Raw genomic sequence first — 18,164 nt, 5'->3', positions numbered from 1 at the left:
GTCTAGAAATTATCACAATTTTGCAAGTAAAGCAAGTGACTGCGTAAATTTCACTGCGACTAAATACAAATTTGTCATTCAACTATTAATTTTTAACCTTTTTTTGCCTAAATTTTCAGTGACACCGTTTCTTTTAAGACTTCTAATTTTATTAAGACTGGTTATATCTCAATGTAATAGCTAAATCAAAAAATATCCAGTGGCTTCAAATTAGGAAAAATTGTTTATAATGTTATAAACAAACTAACGAGCAAATGTAATTTGTTCGTGATTCGCAATAATTAGCTATTTAAAATCCATATTTATTGAATGCTATATGAGATATAATAAAGTACGCTCACAATTAGCTAAAACAAGCTACTGTTAATCAATTATTTAAATAATTATTATAAAAAATGCACACTCTAACTATTTTTTGAAGAATAGGATTCATTTGTTTAGAATAAACTAAAAATGTCTTGACAAACACTCCTTGCTTTCATATTTTTATAATCACAAAAAATTAATAATTAAATTAACAATTCTTATAAATAAATGCACATTAAATCGAAATCCAAATTTTGTTGAGCTTTTTTGGTAAAATAAAAAAATCCTTTTTGTTTTTCATTTATTTTTATATATACTTAAATTATCTTTTATTGGTCTAAAGATGAATAAAAGCGTGCAATCAGTCTCGGAGGTATTGCGTTTAAAAAAATCGGGCCCCAAAATTTAAAGTCTCGGATTTTTGAAAATGTTTAAAAATATTTAATACAGATAGAGACCGTTTACATCTTACGTCATTAGTATTTGCATGTTCAAACAAACAGTTGAATCCTTAACCCGAAAAGTTGAATTTTCGCCAAAAAAGGTTCATTTTCAGCCAAGAGAGATGAATTTTCAATCAAGAAAGATGACTTTTCGACCAGAAATGTTATATTTTAACTTCAAAATGACGAATTTTCAACAAAATACATAAATTTCCAACAATATACAGTGAAACCTTTCAATAGCCCTGCCTTCTATATCCCTTCCGAGAATTGAAGCTGCGACGCTGGTAGGTGTAACAGGAGCTATAGGCGCTATAGAAGAGTTTCACTGAACTTTAATTTTCAACTAAAAAAGATAAATTTACTACCACAGCGAAATCATAAAACTTGAATAAATAAGCTTAACAGTTGAATTTAACTAAAAAAGATGAATTTTTAACAAAATAGTTGAATCTTTAATCAAAATAATGAATTTTCAACAAACAAGAATAATTTTCCACCCAGATTGAAGAACTTTCAACAGAATGCATGAATTTTCTACTAAATTGTTGCATTTTTTACTTATTAAGGATAAATTGTCGAAAGTTTTGAAAATTATACAATTTCAAATTAAAGTCTTAATAATTGAGGAATTGTCAGTGCTTCTTTGGAAAGTTTTGAGTTTGTGAAATGTTTAACATATGACTTTGAAATTGTTAATTTTAAGTGTTTAATTTTCGATTTTCACGCTCTTTTTGGGATTATACTGTGGAGGTACGCTAGGGTATTTTTATACACTCGAGTCGCGGTACTGCGAACATTCAGCGCAGATCCGCCCTCAATAGTGAGAACACATGAGGGGACCCCATTCTTGGGACTATTTACATTATACATTGTACATTTGAAGTTAGCATCAAATGTAGAAATCAGTAGTGGGGTATAAGGGGTTATAGCGTCGTTCTCACTATCGGGGGAAAAACGTACTCAATAGCGGGAGTTCGCAGTGATGAATTTCGGAGTACCGCGACTCGAGTGTACCTGTAAACGTTCCACTTTCGATTTTTTGTGATTGATCATCCTCAATGTGTTCATTTTCCAGAAAAAGAAATTTCGTATTCTCTTCGGACTCTGGAAATGTACTCTGGGTTTTAAATCGGAAAAACTTGATTTTTGAGGATAATCTACAATAAAAAAAGAAGTACTTATTATTATTTTTTTATAAAAAAAAGTTTATTCGCTTATTAAGGGATTTCAAAAAAATAATTTCCATCTAATAACTTTTAATTTTAACTCCGCCAATCCGCTTTTACTGTGCTAAGAAAATGTCACAAAAAATACCAAATAGCAGGTTTATGTCAAATTCATGCTAAAGACCGTATTGTTTAGCATTTTTTCAAGGTTAGTTATTTCTATTCGATAACTGGCAAGTTTCCAAGTATTTTTAAAACTAATTTTGAATTTTTGAAATCATTATTATTCTTTTAAACCATTTTTCCTCTCTGTAAATCGTGAAAAGTTTTTCTTTCGTGATAAATGATATAGTTAATGAGTTTCAACAGTAATATTTCTATTATAATAAATTTTGTAATTATTTCAATGATTTTAATTTTGTCAAACTATTTTTACCCTGAAAATTTCAAAATGTTAATATTTTCTGTAATTAATGATCATCTGTAAATCTTGAAACCTTACTGTTTTCTAGAATAATGGCGCAGCTAATAAATGTTAAGAGTGATGTTTTTTCTAGAAAATAGTTTGCAATTATTTAATCAATTAATAAACATTCATTTTGCCTTTTTAATTCGACATTATTCGAATCTCTTACACTGTTTTATTTATTATTTAGTATTTTCTTATCTCAGAACTTATAATTTCATTTTTTGAACAATGTTTTTTTCAGTTACGCTGTGGATAGTTATTTTTTCAGATTGATTAGAAGAAACTATGATTCAGTTCATCGTTCCTATGAAAAGAAGCAAGTGATTCCAAACTGTTTTTCACAACAAATATTACTCCTAACATTCATTAACTGCATAATCATTTGTTTAAATAATTCAATAATTCCTTAAAAGTACAATATTACTCTTAACACTTTATCATTGCATAATTGATTCCAGAAACACTATCTTTTCATAAAATTACAAAATGTATCAAATAAAAAAATGTTTTTCATACATTTTGTCCACTGTATCATGTATCCCGAACAAACGTAACTTTTCACGATCTACTGGAAAAATAATGATTTTAAACAATTGTTAATTGTTTAAACAATGACAAATCAGTTATAAACACTACGTTTAGCATGAATTTGACATAAACATGCTATTTTACATTTTTGGGAAATTTTCCGGGCACAATACAAAGACATTAGGGAATCCAAATTAAAAGTTATTGAGTGAAAATTATTCTTTGAAACTTTTACAAGAATCGACTAAACTTTGATTCACAAAAAGTTAATAAAAAGTACTTTTTTCTTCTTTTTTCGAAATCCAAGCCCCACGTTAATTTCAAAAGTTCATGGGGTGTAGGTTAATGTTAACTGATTTTAAAACATTGAGGAATTACTTTTTCCGGAAACAAACAAATTAAGGAGAATCGATAACAAAAAAACGAAAGTCGAATTTTTTGACTACCCTAATATGGTACAAATGCCGATGTTGTATGCTTTTTCCATCTAAAGTGATCATAAAAAAGACATTTGCAATCTCAAAATACTGAAAATGACCGTTTTTGTCTTATTTCGAAATTCAACAATGTTGAGCAAAGTAAAGATATATATTTTTTATTTTTTTATTCAGGGCAAATAATGTTTGCAGCTAAAAACCACTTTTTATCTATAGTCTAAAGAAAAAGAAAAATATTTTTAGTTTTCGCTACGAAATTTCTACTCTTACAGGATTTTCGGTAAGATTGAACCCGTTCTCACCACGTCCAGGTTAAAGTTACGGAAAATTCCGAAATTCCAGCCCTAGCGCTATATTTGACCGGTTAATTTTACGAAAAATCCTTTTCGATACGCTCTATTGTAAAGAGATTGTATAGAAATTGCGTAGAGACAAAATCTACAGCCTTCATATGTACATATACACAGTTCATTTATAAATGTATTTGTTAAAATTTATTCATAAAATTTATACCACATTCCCCTGTATTCTTATTCTTGCCTAGTTGATGAAAATTCCACTAAAAATTGTTGAATGAGATTTCAATCTGCAGCGGTATAGTTATTTTAATTTCGAAAGCAAGTGCGCCCGGGAAACAACAATGGTATTAAAAAAGCAAAACCCTTTTGTCACAATTTCATTAAGACAATTAAAAAAATTATGATTTGGCTGAAGTCGTAACGAAAGGTTTTTGCCTTTTAATGCAAATAAAGTACTACCTTTGATCAATATTAAATTGTTCACTGAGAAAAATGTTTCTCCCTATGTCAAAGATAAAATTTGTTTGCGTTGAACAAATATTCTTCTGAGTGTTGGAGACAAAAATAACTTTAGAATCTCTTTTGTTAAATTAACCATATTTTTCCATGAATTTTATTTCAGGTCTCCTGGGTGAGGCACAGGGACATTCATCTGCTGACTGTAGGAATCGATACCTACACGTCGGATCAGAGGTTCGTGGCCTCCCATTTCCCTCGAACAGAAGATTGGACCCTACAGGTCAAGTATCCCCAACGTCGGGATTCCGGGACCTATGAATGTCAGGTTTCCACGACGCCCCCTATAGGTCACTCTATGCATCTCTCGGTGGTCGGTAAGTTCCTTTTTTCTTATTTGGTTTTTTAACATTCTCTGCTATTCAGAATAATAGTAAATATTTTTAGAAAGTAAGAGCTTAACGTTTAAAAATACCTCGCGTCAAAGTATACATTCTAGAATCCTAAACTAAATATTGAACCAGTAATTCTGCTACATCCTTCTCCAGCTTTTCAATAAGGTTAATCTGTTTCAAAAATAAAATACTATGTTACGAACTCCACACGTGTTTTTATTTTATAAACTTTTCTTAAACTTTGGAAGACATTGAAACTTGAATTTGAACTCACAATCGTTACCTACAATGAAAAAATTGGGTAGATTCATGTAGATCTAAATTTTCCTTAGATTATTTTTGAAAAAGTTTATATTTTAAATTAAAGTCTTCAAAACTTGGAAAGTAATTAAACTCCAGCTGCTAAAAGTAGTGAAACAGTTTTAACAAATGCATTTACGGGAATTAGTCACTGTATGTTCAACTCTTGTTCTTGGAGGATGAAATATGTTAGGATTTCGAGTCGACCATTACTAGGCTCAAGTGTGTAATGGTGCTTTTATGCGGTTAGCTATCTCTGTCATAAGCATAGTATTTATCTCCGTACTTTTAGCCATTTATTTTTACGAGAAAGACCAAAGTGAATTTCAACATCTAAATTTTTAAATCCAAAGTTTCTGAGAGATTGCTAATTTACTGGAAAATAGAGTTGCAATGTGAAAATAACAGTTTCTCTTTGGAAAAAATTACCTCTCCTCTTTTTACGTCCCCTTCATGATTTATAAACATGCGCAAACTTTCTAAACCTTTGACCCAAAAAATTATTCCTGATTCAAATAAAGGGTAATTGTCTAGTTTGACGGCTTCTATTCAAAATGGCTCCAAAACGTTTGTAAATGGTACAAAATGACTAATAACAGCAAGACAAGAATAAAACAAAAGATACAAGAAGGTTTGAGATGTCGATCACTCATCTGTGACGATTCGGCATTCATACCGAGTCATACTGAATTTGGAAACACGTAATCGTAAAATGACGTAAGAACCTAATCTCAAAACTCTTCAAGTTGAAACTCGAAAATAGCTAGATTTCAAGCGGAAGAAGTTGCAACAACCTTCTTGCCCCTTTTGTTTTATTCTTCTTTTGCTGTTATTAGTAATTTGAAAATTTTATATACGTTTTAGAGCCATTTTCAACAGAATCCGCCAAATTAAACAATTACCAAATAAAAAAATAATTTATGCAAATTATGAGCCCTTTTGCCAACAACTGATTGCTTTAAATTTTACACGGCCCTCTGAATGCAAACTTGTATGTTTCCATTACGCCAAGTAAATTGGATCCTCACTCGAAAAATATATACATTTAAAATTAAAATGCGCAAGAAGCATTTGGAATTCCCTTAAACTTTAATATGCTACTCCAGTTATGTCTCGCAAATGAAGAAGGAACAGGGAAAGAATAATAATTTGTTCGCGACAAACAAAAAACAACTTAAAACAGGTTCATGTTCAATTTTCCTTTCAAATATTATTTATTACTCTTATCATTTATTCACCTTTAGAAAATACGAGGAAAATAAAATGTATGAAAGAGAGTACAAAAAAACCATTTTTAAAATAAGTGCATTCTATTTCTAATTCCAGAATGTCATTTGATTCACATATCACTGAGGATTAATCACTGTCATTATCACTGTCAGTTAATTAGCTAATTAGAGATTCTTATACAACAATGGAAAGCAGGGAAAAAGGGAAAGAGACAACCAAACCAACCTCAGTCTCTTTTCTTGATTCTTTCTGGGTCTATTTTATACTGCGGGAAACCATCATGTTTCAATATAGACCCCCTTATCAGGGAATTTTAATAGGAAACTGCTAGTTCAAATTTGTATCTTATACCTAAAGATAATTAGAACTGTAGATATGATATTGAAATTAATTATTAAGATACAATTCATATTTTTTGGTATATGTGTTGACCTTTGATATAATTCATACTAAAGGTGATGTACACAAATTGAATTTAAACAATAATTATTTTCTGTCACACGACCAGTCTGACCCCTGGTTTCTAAATATCTGACAGATTAATATACTTTCAGAAGTTGTGAACATTTTTAGATTGGATGAAGGATTTAGTAACAAGTTTGATGAGAAAAAGTTTGTTCAGTTTTTAGAAGTTGTCAAATATGTTTAAAAAAATATTGATCAAATCCAGATCTCTTAGAAGGAAAAACTAATAACCGAAATATTACAATAGCTAATTCTAAAATTAAATATGATACAAAAAACTATCAATTGTTAATGACAGATGTAGTTTTAAACTAATTCAAAATTATTCTATGAACTAATTAAAAAATTAACTTTTGAAGTTTTTAATAAATTTAGAGTAAAAGATTTTCTAGGAAATTTGATTTTATAGGCTTAACATTTATTAAAACTAATGAATTGAAAAGGCAATAATTAAAACTATACAGAGTAGAGATTTTAACAGATTTATAACACAGTTGTTTTGCCATATTGTAGGAAAATTTCAAATGCTTTGAGATCGTTTTTAAGAAAAATTGATTTACACACAATTATAGAATTTAGTTTAAAAGTTTAATCTTTCGTTTTATTTATGTTCATTCATTAGAACAAAGTGTACAATTGTGACTAATTGAATTAAACAATAAACTAGCTTAAAAAAGCTATTTCAGGTAAAAACTGGATAATTATAATTAATGAAACGATACAAAATACATGACAAAATTGTTAATTTTACACTTAATGTTGCTTAATAGGTCGAGTACATGACTGCCTTCTATAAACAATTAAGCGCTGAGCCAATAAGTAAACCTACAATAATAATAATTATTATAATAATACAATGAAATTAACATACAAGTCGCCATGAAGCTAAACCCAACCCTTAATTTTTTATAGAAGACAGTCATATCCTAAAATTAACAATTTTATCACGTATTTTGTTTGGTGTCCTTAATTATAATTATCCAGTTTCACCTGAAATAGCTTTTTTTGAAGCTAGTTTATTGTTTGAAACAGTTTGTTACATCTTACACTTTGTTATAATGAATGAAAATTAATAAAAGTAAAGATTAAAAAACAATTGCTTTTAAAAACAACGTTTTCTGTGATGTTTCTAAAGATTGTAATTATATTTTTAATAATCTTGAATAAAAAAACACTGAAAAAAGACATAATATTCTTTTTTACTCTTCCTTGCTTATTTTAAGAATCAGATAATTTTTTATTTAAGATTTCCATACTAACACACTTCGTGTCACATAACTAAATAATTTAAATTTTAAATACCTTAACATTTTATATAGGAAATCATTTATTATTTTTCGCTCGGGATATTTCTTTAAAAAACAAATGAAAAATCTCAATTCTTAAAATATATGATGAACCATATGCATATTCGTCTACTGGACTGAAACGCTTTAGTCGAATAGCCGACTGGTTGCTTGTTGGCTGGTACTTGAGCAGGTGCAGGTGTACAGTCGGATATTGCGCGTCCATTAGCAGAATGGCCAGTTAGTTGGTTAATCGACTTGGTTGTCTATTGGGCTACGACATTTTTGTTGCGGTGAGCTAATGTGCTTAAAAAATGCCTATATAAAGAGTTTTTATATCTTTATGTATATCAATTAAAAAAATATATTTTTAGAGGTCTTCAACGTCTTTATTTTGTACAGTTCCTTAATTAACATTATCTAGTCAACAAATCTATTTTAATTCACCTTTTCTTAAAAAAATAATAATTTTAAAATCTATAAGAATGCAAAATCATTTTATCAGGCAGCAGGGGTTAGGAAACATAACTTATTGTGTATAGAATGTCAATGACAAATTTAAGAAATTTAAATTAGTTTTGAATCAAATTTAAAATACTATAACAAAATATATATGATATATAACAAAAAATAACGGCTATAAAATGTTCCTATTGCAATTTGAAAAAAGATAAACAATTTTCCTTAAACAGAAAGGGAAAAGTTTTTTTTTGGCAAAAATAAAAAAGACGAAAGAAAAATGAGAAAGCAACTAACCACGTATCCTTTCTTCTCTTTTTTATTTCGTTCGTCTTTTTAATTTTTATTATTATCAAAAAACCACCAGCAATTTTTGCCACCTCCACTTTTGAATATTCATATTTCTTCTCTTAAATTGAAGTAAATTACCATAATTAATAATCAGCATCCAACATAATTAATTAGATCTGTTTCCAAATATTTAACTAATTACCAATGTCTTCTGTATTATTAAAAATGGCAAAGCTATAAAAAATTGATTTCCGATTCTGAACACGCATATTAAACTAAATTGTACATTTCATTTAACAAATTTGACTAAAAAACTTTAAAAATTGGCTATGATTTGGAAGTATACTATTTTAGGTTTGTCATTTTTATTGATTTTTGTATGATGCTACCATAATTGTAAATTCTTTTTTTGAGCATTTTTAATTTAATTTTTAACGAATATGATCTTTTCTTCACTTTTTTTACTTATGTGCATATCATAATCTAATAGAAACGATTTAGCTTTCCGTGCTATTATAAATAAGCATAGTGCATAATTCATTCAGAAAATTATCTGAGATACATATTTTTCTCTATTTTATAAACAAATAACACTATTTAACATACAGTACATTTGTAATATTTTCAGAGTATTTTTTAATTATGGTAATAATACCTTCAATTGTCAAATACTTGTCAAAATCCTATGATGACTGTCAAATTGAAAAAATGAATATTTCAGAATAACACGGAGAAAAGGATATCGCACAATGATATCGCAAAACCTCTATATTGTAATAAAGCGCAATATGATAACGTACAATCACGTCCCGGAGCTTTGAACTATATTATAATGCACTAATATCACAGAAAAAAATTAAGTTAAATTTGGGTGCTGTCGTCTTCTACAGCATCCTTAGCAGCAATGGGAAAAAGGCAGAGTATGAGTGAGTTCGAGCTATAAATCGGGGCACCAGATTTAAAACAATCACAAAAAAAGTAAAAATTTACTGCAGGTGAAACCTGCAACGGTTAATGATTAAATATATTTCAGCGAAAGTTTCACTGATGTTAGGATATCATTTAGCAAAAATGCAAAATGAAACTGACAGGTGGGAATCCCCAGTTTTCTCAATTTTAATGAAGTTAAACGACGCTGGATAGCGCTGGCGTCGTAATTGTCGCTACACCTCGAATAAAAATGAAGCGATTATAAGATGAAAGATTCTCCAGGCAAGGTTAAAAATCGGAAATTATCTTCGATTCATGTAAAGTTTATCTGGCAGATGGTTATTTTTTTACCGGTGAATCTTTCACGTAGAATCGATGTAAACTTTATCTTTAATTTTTTCTGTGATCGCTTGCTGACTACTCGAACCCTCGCGAGATCACAAAACAAGAAATACAATGTGTGGGCGTAATAAACTCAAATTCTTACGTTATAGATTGTACAATTATGCGGAATATAATGTAAAAACTTGCAATGTACGATATCACGATTTTGCGCTATTATAATGCCTAAATTACGATATAAAATGCAGGAATTACGGTGTATATTGTAATTCATGCGATATAGTTTTCTCAGTGAATTTATTCATTTATGAATTATTTGAATAAAAATATTTTTTTGCCTCCAAGTTTGTAATGTTTCTAATTTAAATATTATTTTTTCCTAATATTAAATTCAATTATTTAAATAATTTTATAATAGGGGAGCGGCAGGTAATGTGGTGCAGGGATTAATGTGGCGCATCCTCATTTACAGAAATTAATTGATTTATAGCGAGAGGTATTTACTGTACTGTATTTTTTATGTGTACTGTTTTGTATAGTGAAAAAATTTGCTCAATAAAGTTAATCACTCAATTCTTATTATAAAAAGTTATTTTAGGGTGTTATGTGTGTATTTCTAAAGTGACCAAAAAGTAGTGACAAAGTACAGTAGCATTTTTCCGGGTTAAAAAGACATAATATATAACGTTCAAGTTGCACACAATTTATAAGTAATTATTTGAACCCATCATTTATCCAAAATTAATTTCATTGAACTCAGTAAACAACTTTTACTTCCCTTTCTGAAATAGCACTAAGAGCACTCCACATTAGCTAACCAGGAAGGATAACTTGGCGCAGGCACACTTTTTATGAAACTTGATAATTAACTACTTTAATAGACATAAATTCAATAATAATCATACGCATAGGGTAGATAAGATATTTATTTACGTGCTTTATATTATTTTACTACATTTTTCAACATATTTAACTTTTAACGGAGCTTTTTATAACATGTGCGCCACATTACCCGCCGCTCCCCTAAATGCTCATATTCATGATCAATAATAATAATTAGTAAAATAATAAAAACAATGTTACTATATTGATATTATTATTATTATTATTCGTTTCCAAATAGTCAACATGTTTAATTATAGATATTATTTTTAAATAATTAAACATTAATTAACATTATGTATTAAAGAATATATTAATTAATTGTGAATTATTTATTTATTGAATAACTGAATATGAAATAAATTGTGATAATGATTATTAATAAATATTATTTTTGAGTTGACGGTTTTCTTTCGAATTATTGGTTCCAAATTTCTACTGTTGGCTGAATTTTTGAGTAATAATGAATATTTTAACACATTTTTTCGGTCATAGTTGAAAAGAGCGTGGCTTAATTAGTCATTAAAAGTGATTTTCTTTTTTAATTTCCTTTAAGTAAGCGTTTCTGAAATTAAACAAATAATATATATTAAATACCCGGTAAATAATTATTAAATTTCAAAATATTTATTTCAGAGAAAATTACGATGCATATAAATTGTGCATATTTATAAGAAGAATACGAGTGTTATGGTAAATTAAAAAAAAATGGTTACTTAGAGTATATTCCATATTGTTGTTTATATGTTAAGATTATTGTGGCTTTTAACAATCTCAAATTATAGAGGAAACCACGAAGAATTCATAGACTTACATTAAAAATCACTTACATTGATATACTTACTAATTTAAGAAATATTCTTTATTAAAACTTCACGCCGTTTGGGGAGAAATAAATATACTTCGATTTCTTCAGATTTATGCATTAATCTTTTTTCATCATTTAAAAAAAAAACCTCAAGGCGCATTGCAACTTTTTTACCTTTAATAAACTACTTTTACACATAGTTCCAATTTCTAGTTTCATCGTTTGGTATTTTTGACCCACCCTGATATACATTCATCGCATCTTCGAGGGCATTAAGTAAAATCATATTATTTATTACCTAGTTCATTATTTCTATATTGTCATCGTTCCTGTATTTGACAACAATTTTTTTAATTCTTTGTCATTCATTTCTCCTTAGTCTTAGCATACAGAAAAGTATAAATGCAAATTTTCTTTTAGATACGTTCTTTTTTTAGTTTAAAGTATTTTACATTACTTTTTCCTTTAAAAATTATTCTCTTAGCTATTGTTTTAATACGTTATATTTTTTACGATACTTTTTTCTTCAAAAAAATACTTTTTTTAATACTTTTTTTAGTTCCATAACGCACTTCGAAGCCTGCTTATCTATAAGTGATTTTGTGCAATTTTGTTATACAATCTGATTTTCTTTGAGTTTGTTTTTAAAGATATTTTTTTAAATAGTCTGATCCATTGAGTCATATAGACCTTGCTGTCGTTCTCTAGAATTCAGTTCTTCGTAAAATTACTTCCTAAACATTAATGATATACGATCATAAAATTAAAATTTACCATCTAAAACTTGAACAATTTTAGATGCATTGTTGTGTGAATAGTTATCGAACTTGGGGTTAAATTTAAACTATGAATTTCGGACCCAACTAAACTTTTAACTTAAAATGAAAGTGCTTCAAGATAATACGCTCACGTTACAGGTATTTAAACAGGCTATAACATAACAGATTCAAACTATTCCTGTTATAGATATGACTACAATGTAGCTGACTTCAGCGCTATTGCTGATAAAGTTAAACGCCCTACAATGGACGATATCGCATTTTCTTTTAATGATACATGGTCATAAATTAACTAAGTGGGTGCTTAAGATCATAAATCGCAATAAAGGTTTCTTCCGAATAAAATGTCATAGAACACATAATGTTATTCTAGAAACTCCTAGTAACAGGCCTCATCAGGGTGGTCCAAAAATTACACTTTCGATTTTTGGTGATCGATCCCCCCAATTTATTCGGTTTATGGAAAAATAAAATCCCTAATATTGTTAAGAGTAATATTTTAGTTGTTAAAGATTTTTGACAATTATTTAAAAATATGTAATAATGACTCACTTGCGCCTTTACACAGGCAAGGTGAACAACAGCCTATTTTTTCGAATCTCCTGTAATATGCCGCTTATTATTCAGTATTTCCTAATCTTAGAACGTATACCCTATATTATTTAAAGAATTGAAATGAATATTTCTAAGTAAAGTATAGTCCTTTTTTCTTAAAATGAGTTCTCTGTTCTCAGATTCCATTAATCTACGGGGATGATTAAAAAATAATATATGATTTACTGTTCTAAGATGAAGAACTACTGAATAATAAGCGAGATAATGTAAGAGATAAGAAAAAAATAAACTTATCTCCAACTTTCCTGTGAAAAGGCACAAGTGAATGTTTATTATTTTTTAATTTAATTGCTTAATATCGTGAACAAAAAAATAGTACTTTCAAAATTTGTTAATTGTGTAATTAATTGTAGAAAAGAATAACTTCTTATGATTTATACGGAAAAAATAGTTTGAATAAATGAAAGTTGTTTTACAAATGAAAATTGTTTAAAGAGTTGCCAAATATTTGCAAGAAAAAAATATTAGTCTCAAAATCTGTTTAAAAAAAGCACTAATCTTGACATTCTTCAACTTTATATCACTCATCCTGAAAGATTAATAATTTCTCATGGTGTACAGGAAGAAAGAAAAGTTATAATCATCATCTATTGAAAATAATTCGTGCCGAAAAAATTCGAAAACCACCGTCTTTAGCATGAATTTAATATGAAACTGCTAATTGGCATTTTTGGGGCACTTTCCGGGAACAATAAAAGGGTATTGAAAGAGTTAAAATTAAATGTTATTAGGTAAAAACTATTATTTAAAAATTCCTTAAAAGGTGAATGTACTTTAAATTAACAAAAAGTTCATAATAAGTACTTCTTTTTCTCCATTTTTTGGAAACCGAGCTTTCTCCATTTAAAACCCTTTAGTCAATGTCAAAAGCCCGGGAGCACGTGTTATCGTTGAACAAAAATTAGAATTTTTTTTCCCAGAAAACGAACAAGTAGGGGGGGGGGGGATTTAAAATGATTTCAGAAGATGTTAAAGATTCCAAGAAATATTTACGATAGTTACAAATTTTAAAATGATTCGAATGAATTTTACAATATTTGAGGGATTTATAGGATTTCATGAAAAAAGTAAAAAACTTCATTAAATTATTACAAAATTTAAAAAATTGGTTAGTTTTCCAGAGGTTATAGAGTACTTAAATTTTTTCAAGTGATTTTAAGAGATTTGAAGAAGTTCCGTATGAATTCAAAAGTTCCAAATTTTAAAGAGATATTATTTTTAAGGTACTTTACGTGACTTGAATGAATTTTAAGGGATTTTATCACACCTATACACGATTTTATATTATCTCCAAGGACTTAAAAGATTAAAAAAAGGCAACGGCTTTGAAAGATTTTAGGGTATTGGAAATTTGAAGCTTGTTTAAAAAAAAACTCATTTTTCTTCAATCTCTATAACTTTAGACTAGATGAAATTATTTTAAAAAGTTCTAGATTAACAAAGAGGCTTTGATTTTGTTTGAAGATATAAAGATTATGTTTGATCAAAAACCCCACCTTTTTATTTTTGCTATTTTGTTTTTAAATTTTATTTCCACAAAGAAGGCATGTGGCGAGTTTAATGTAGGCTAAATAATTTTTGTTGTCAAGAATTGAATTTCCGCATCTTTTTTACAAAGGGCAAATATAAAAAAGATGTTAAGAAAAAATTTGGTTTATTTGAAATCTTTCTCGAGATTGTTTTTGAAGAAGTTTTGAAATATGTTATCGATTTCAAGATGTTTTAGGGGATTTTAATTTATTTTTTTATGGTTATTAGGGATTTCACAAAATTCAATTAAAAGATATGTTAAATTTTCAGGAATTTCAAGGGTAAAACAAATGTTAAGGTATTTTTAAGGATTTCAAGGAATTTAAAGCGATAAATAATAAATGAAATTTCAAGGGATTTCTAGGGATTCCTCAGGATTTACAAGGATTTTAGGAATTTCAGAGATTTCAAGATATTTCAAGGAATTGAAGAGATTCAAAAAATTAAAAATTTCAAGCGATTTTATGAGAAATGCATTATTTTGTTTACTAGATTGCAAAAATAGTTTACCCCTTGATTTAATATTTTAAAAGTTGCAGAACGCAATATTTTGCTACTATTTTTCAAAATATGTAACATATTGACAATATTTTGAATGTCCTAAATGACTCTGAGGCATGGACATTGAGTTTTATTAATGCATATAAAGTTTCCTAGTTTAAAAATTAATTTTCGTATTATTTAGTATCACAAAAGATTTATGTTTCAATTGTACAAATTAATAGGTTGTAAGTCTAGAATCGTTCAATCAATGATTCATGGAGTGTAAAACTGTTCAATAATATGCATTTTTACGTTTTTTTAAAATAATTTTTGAAATCGTAAATAGATAGAGTAAATCAGTAGAATAAAATGGATTCAAAAAATGGGATTACAATATATAATTTTGAAAAATAAAAAACCGTATTCTAATTTGCATATTAAAAATATTGATCTTCTTATGCCTTCTACTTGCAAAATAATAAAAAAATTTATTTTGAAGTTTAGAAATCTACTAATATATTCTATTTAAAACTAGAATATGCTACCGCAGATAGTAAGAGTTAAATATTTGTTAACTAACAGAATGATCTAATATAATTAATGAAAATTTTTAATTAAATTAAAATTTGTTGGCTAGACATATAATTTGGAGAAAGACATATAGCTCTAGGTACGTCAATATAAACAATAAAATGCGTCGATATAATATTGAAGCACTTGAGTAAATGATTTACTAATAAATAAAGTATAAAATGAAAAAAGTATAATTATATGAATACAATAAAATTTGAACTGCTGAAAACTACAGTCCGTTAAGAATAAACGCTCTTAAAAAAAGTTGTAGCTGATATGAAACTATTTGAAGTTTTTTTTATTTCTATTTAATAGTATTAAAAAGTGCAGTTTTTAATATTTAAAGTATTCACCATAGTAAGGACGAAATGACAAATCCTAAAAAGAAATATTTAATTAAACTTATAAATATCTTGAATTAATTATGAATGATGATATTTTTTAGAAGAAAAGAAGAAGCATTAATTTAGCCAATTTTATTTTTTGTTGGACTGTTTTATATCCAATTTCATCTAAAATATTTCTTCTACTTTTCTCACGTTTCATAAAAAATTGTCCTATTTCCTCTTTTTGAGCTCTTTTCCGCTGTGATCCAAGTAGTTCCAATAAAAATAGAAATATTAATAAATATTGATAATAATTCAATTTAGTTTTAAAGTACGAGGGATTGTCAAAAAAGTATTTTTAATGGCTTTAATGTACTAAAATGGAATGTTTAAAAGCTTTCGAATGTCAAAGCATCCTATATATTTGATTTATTTCAAATAAGTCGATTATAGATTTAAAATCCTTTTCAACTTTAACTAAAATGAGTAGATTTATTCTGGAACAAAAAAGATAAAATGTGACTCATTCTAAAGCGAATGGCTTTAATTTGATGGAACTCGAAAATATTGAACTTTTTTCAATCACTTTGCCGTTCCAAAAGTAATTCCGAGTGATAGCTTGTTAAAATTTCTGATCCTTCGGGTTTCGAAATAAATGCATAAATTTTGATTTGAAAAATAATATGAAATCAAAATCAATTGAAATCAAAATGAAAGTCACTGAAACTTGAGATATAAATTGAAGGCCCCTGCATTAAAAAAAATGATGCGATGAAAAAAGTTTTTGTAAGCAATTGCACAGCACCAAAGCGTAGATTTGTTTAAAATCGGAAAAAAATTGACCTATTTCGTTTATTTTTTGTAAAATATGAACAGTCTGATCTCAATATATAAAATCTAACATAAAAAGGACACTTTTAAGTCTACTAGACCTAAATCTGAGAAAACAACCTTTCACCTGAATGTGCCCTCAAGTTTTAATTATCCTTTAATTATCCTTGATGCAATCGGTCATTAGAGTCTTTTAGGTTTTTCTTGTGAACGAAGAAGTATACTCAGATTCATTATGTTCCTTCAGTAAGCTCTTCAAACAAAAGACTTAAAAGATAAACGACTTTTTACAAAAAAAGAAAAAGTAGCACTATTCCTCATTTTCTTTATCACATATTTAGTTTAAGACCAAAATAGACTTATACTTCCGAGTACTCGAGTCATTTAGCCTTTAACAACTAATTTATAATGCTCTGCTTTTTAAAAATGTTCTTGGCTTTGCGTTAAAGACAAACTAAATTCCTCAATTATATAAAACATATAAAAAAAAGGCACGTGTTTTTTTTAATACCTATCTAACCAAAAAGCGTCAATCAGTGCGTTTTTCTCTGCGTTTGAAATAACACATGAACAGGCATATATAAGTGAAACTGTTGTACGAAACAACCTCGAACATAATATGCTTGGTGGTGCGTTTGACCTGTCGATATTCCATCATATATCCACCGCTGATTGTTGAAATTCACTTTGTTCTCGCATGTGGATGTGTTTAATACCACCGTCAAAAGCAAGCGGTAGCCAGTACAGCTGTCCATTCGTGTTACAGATTTTCCGATTTAGGAAAAGCTTTGAGGTTTGATAAATCAGTTTTCCCTGCGAATGTACTCAATTTTAAGTCTCTAATGTGAAAGTGTTACATGATTCTTAAAAATCGTGGCCGGACTAACCATTCCAATGAGAGTAATGAGTATATAGAAATCATCACTTTTAGAGAAAAAATTTTCTTAGGAAGCATCATTTTCCTGATTCTTTTATTTTGAAATAGAATTATCTTTCTATGGTTTTTCCGTAACTTAAGGTAAATTCTCTCGCAGGAGGATTATGCTTGCTGCTAAAGGGTTTCTTTTGAGACAGATGAAAATCCTCTTAACTTTCAATTTAAAGGAGAGTCCATTTGTTTCAATACACATCCTGCTGACAAAGATAATATTTTTCCGAGTAGCGTAAAATGAATACCATTCATAAAAAGCAATTATTATTTTTTATTGATTAAGATTTATTATATTAGCGTTTCCCAATAATCATACTATTTGATTTATTTATTTAAAAATAGTTCTTATTGTATTTACTTTCGTGTGGAAACAAACTCTCATTTCTTATTCAATTCTAATGATCATGGGCTGAGTGTATTCCTTGGATGATTTGTCACAGCTCTAGTTGGTTTTTTGTTAAATTTAAAGTGATGAAGTAATTAATTAATAGTTAAAGTATTGAATAAGAATTGAAGATTTAACTAGAGTTTAAGTGAAGATTTCATTTTATGCGATTGGGGGCCAAAAAAATACACACACACACATATATATACATACACA

At 28.1% G+C, this 18,164-nt stretch overlaps 1 protein-coding gene across 6 annotated transcripts in view; it reads left to right on the top strand.

Annotated features, from left to right (window-relative positions):
• The window catches only part of LOC117177149 (protein amalgam-like), a 260,532-nt gene that overhangs the window by 164,616 nt on the left and 77,752 nt on the right, over window positions 1-18,164 (top strand). For all 6 annotated transcript variants that reach the window (XR_004467668.1, XR_004467670.1, XR_004467669.1 and 3 more), the window contains exon 3: window positions 4,274-4,484. Coding sequence is in view for 3 of the 6 variants with exons in the window: in XM_033367653.1 (XP_033223544.1) it covers window positions 4,274-4,484 (211 nt within the window). In the remaining 3 variants the exon portion in view is untranslated. The remainder of the gene's footprint in view (window positions 1-4,273; window positions 4,485-18,164) is intronic.

This window comes from Belonocnema kinseyi, chromosome 7 (genome assembly GCF_010883055.1).
Source record: "Belonocnema kinseyi isolate 2016_QV_RU_SX_M_011 chromosome 7, B_treatae_v1, whole genome shotgun sequence".
NCBI lineage: Eukaryota > Metazoa > Arthropoda > Insecta > Hymenoptera > Cynipidae > Belonocnema > Belonocnema kinseyi.
Note: the sequence above shows the minus strand (reverse complement) of the source record. Positions and strands in the feature narration are given on the sequence as shown.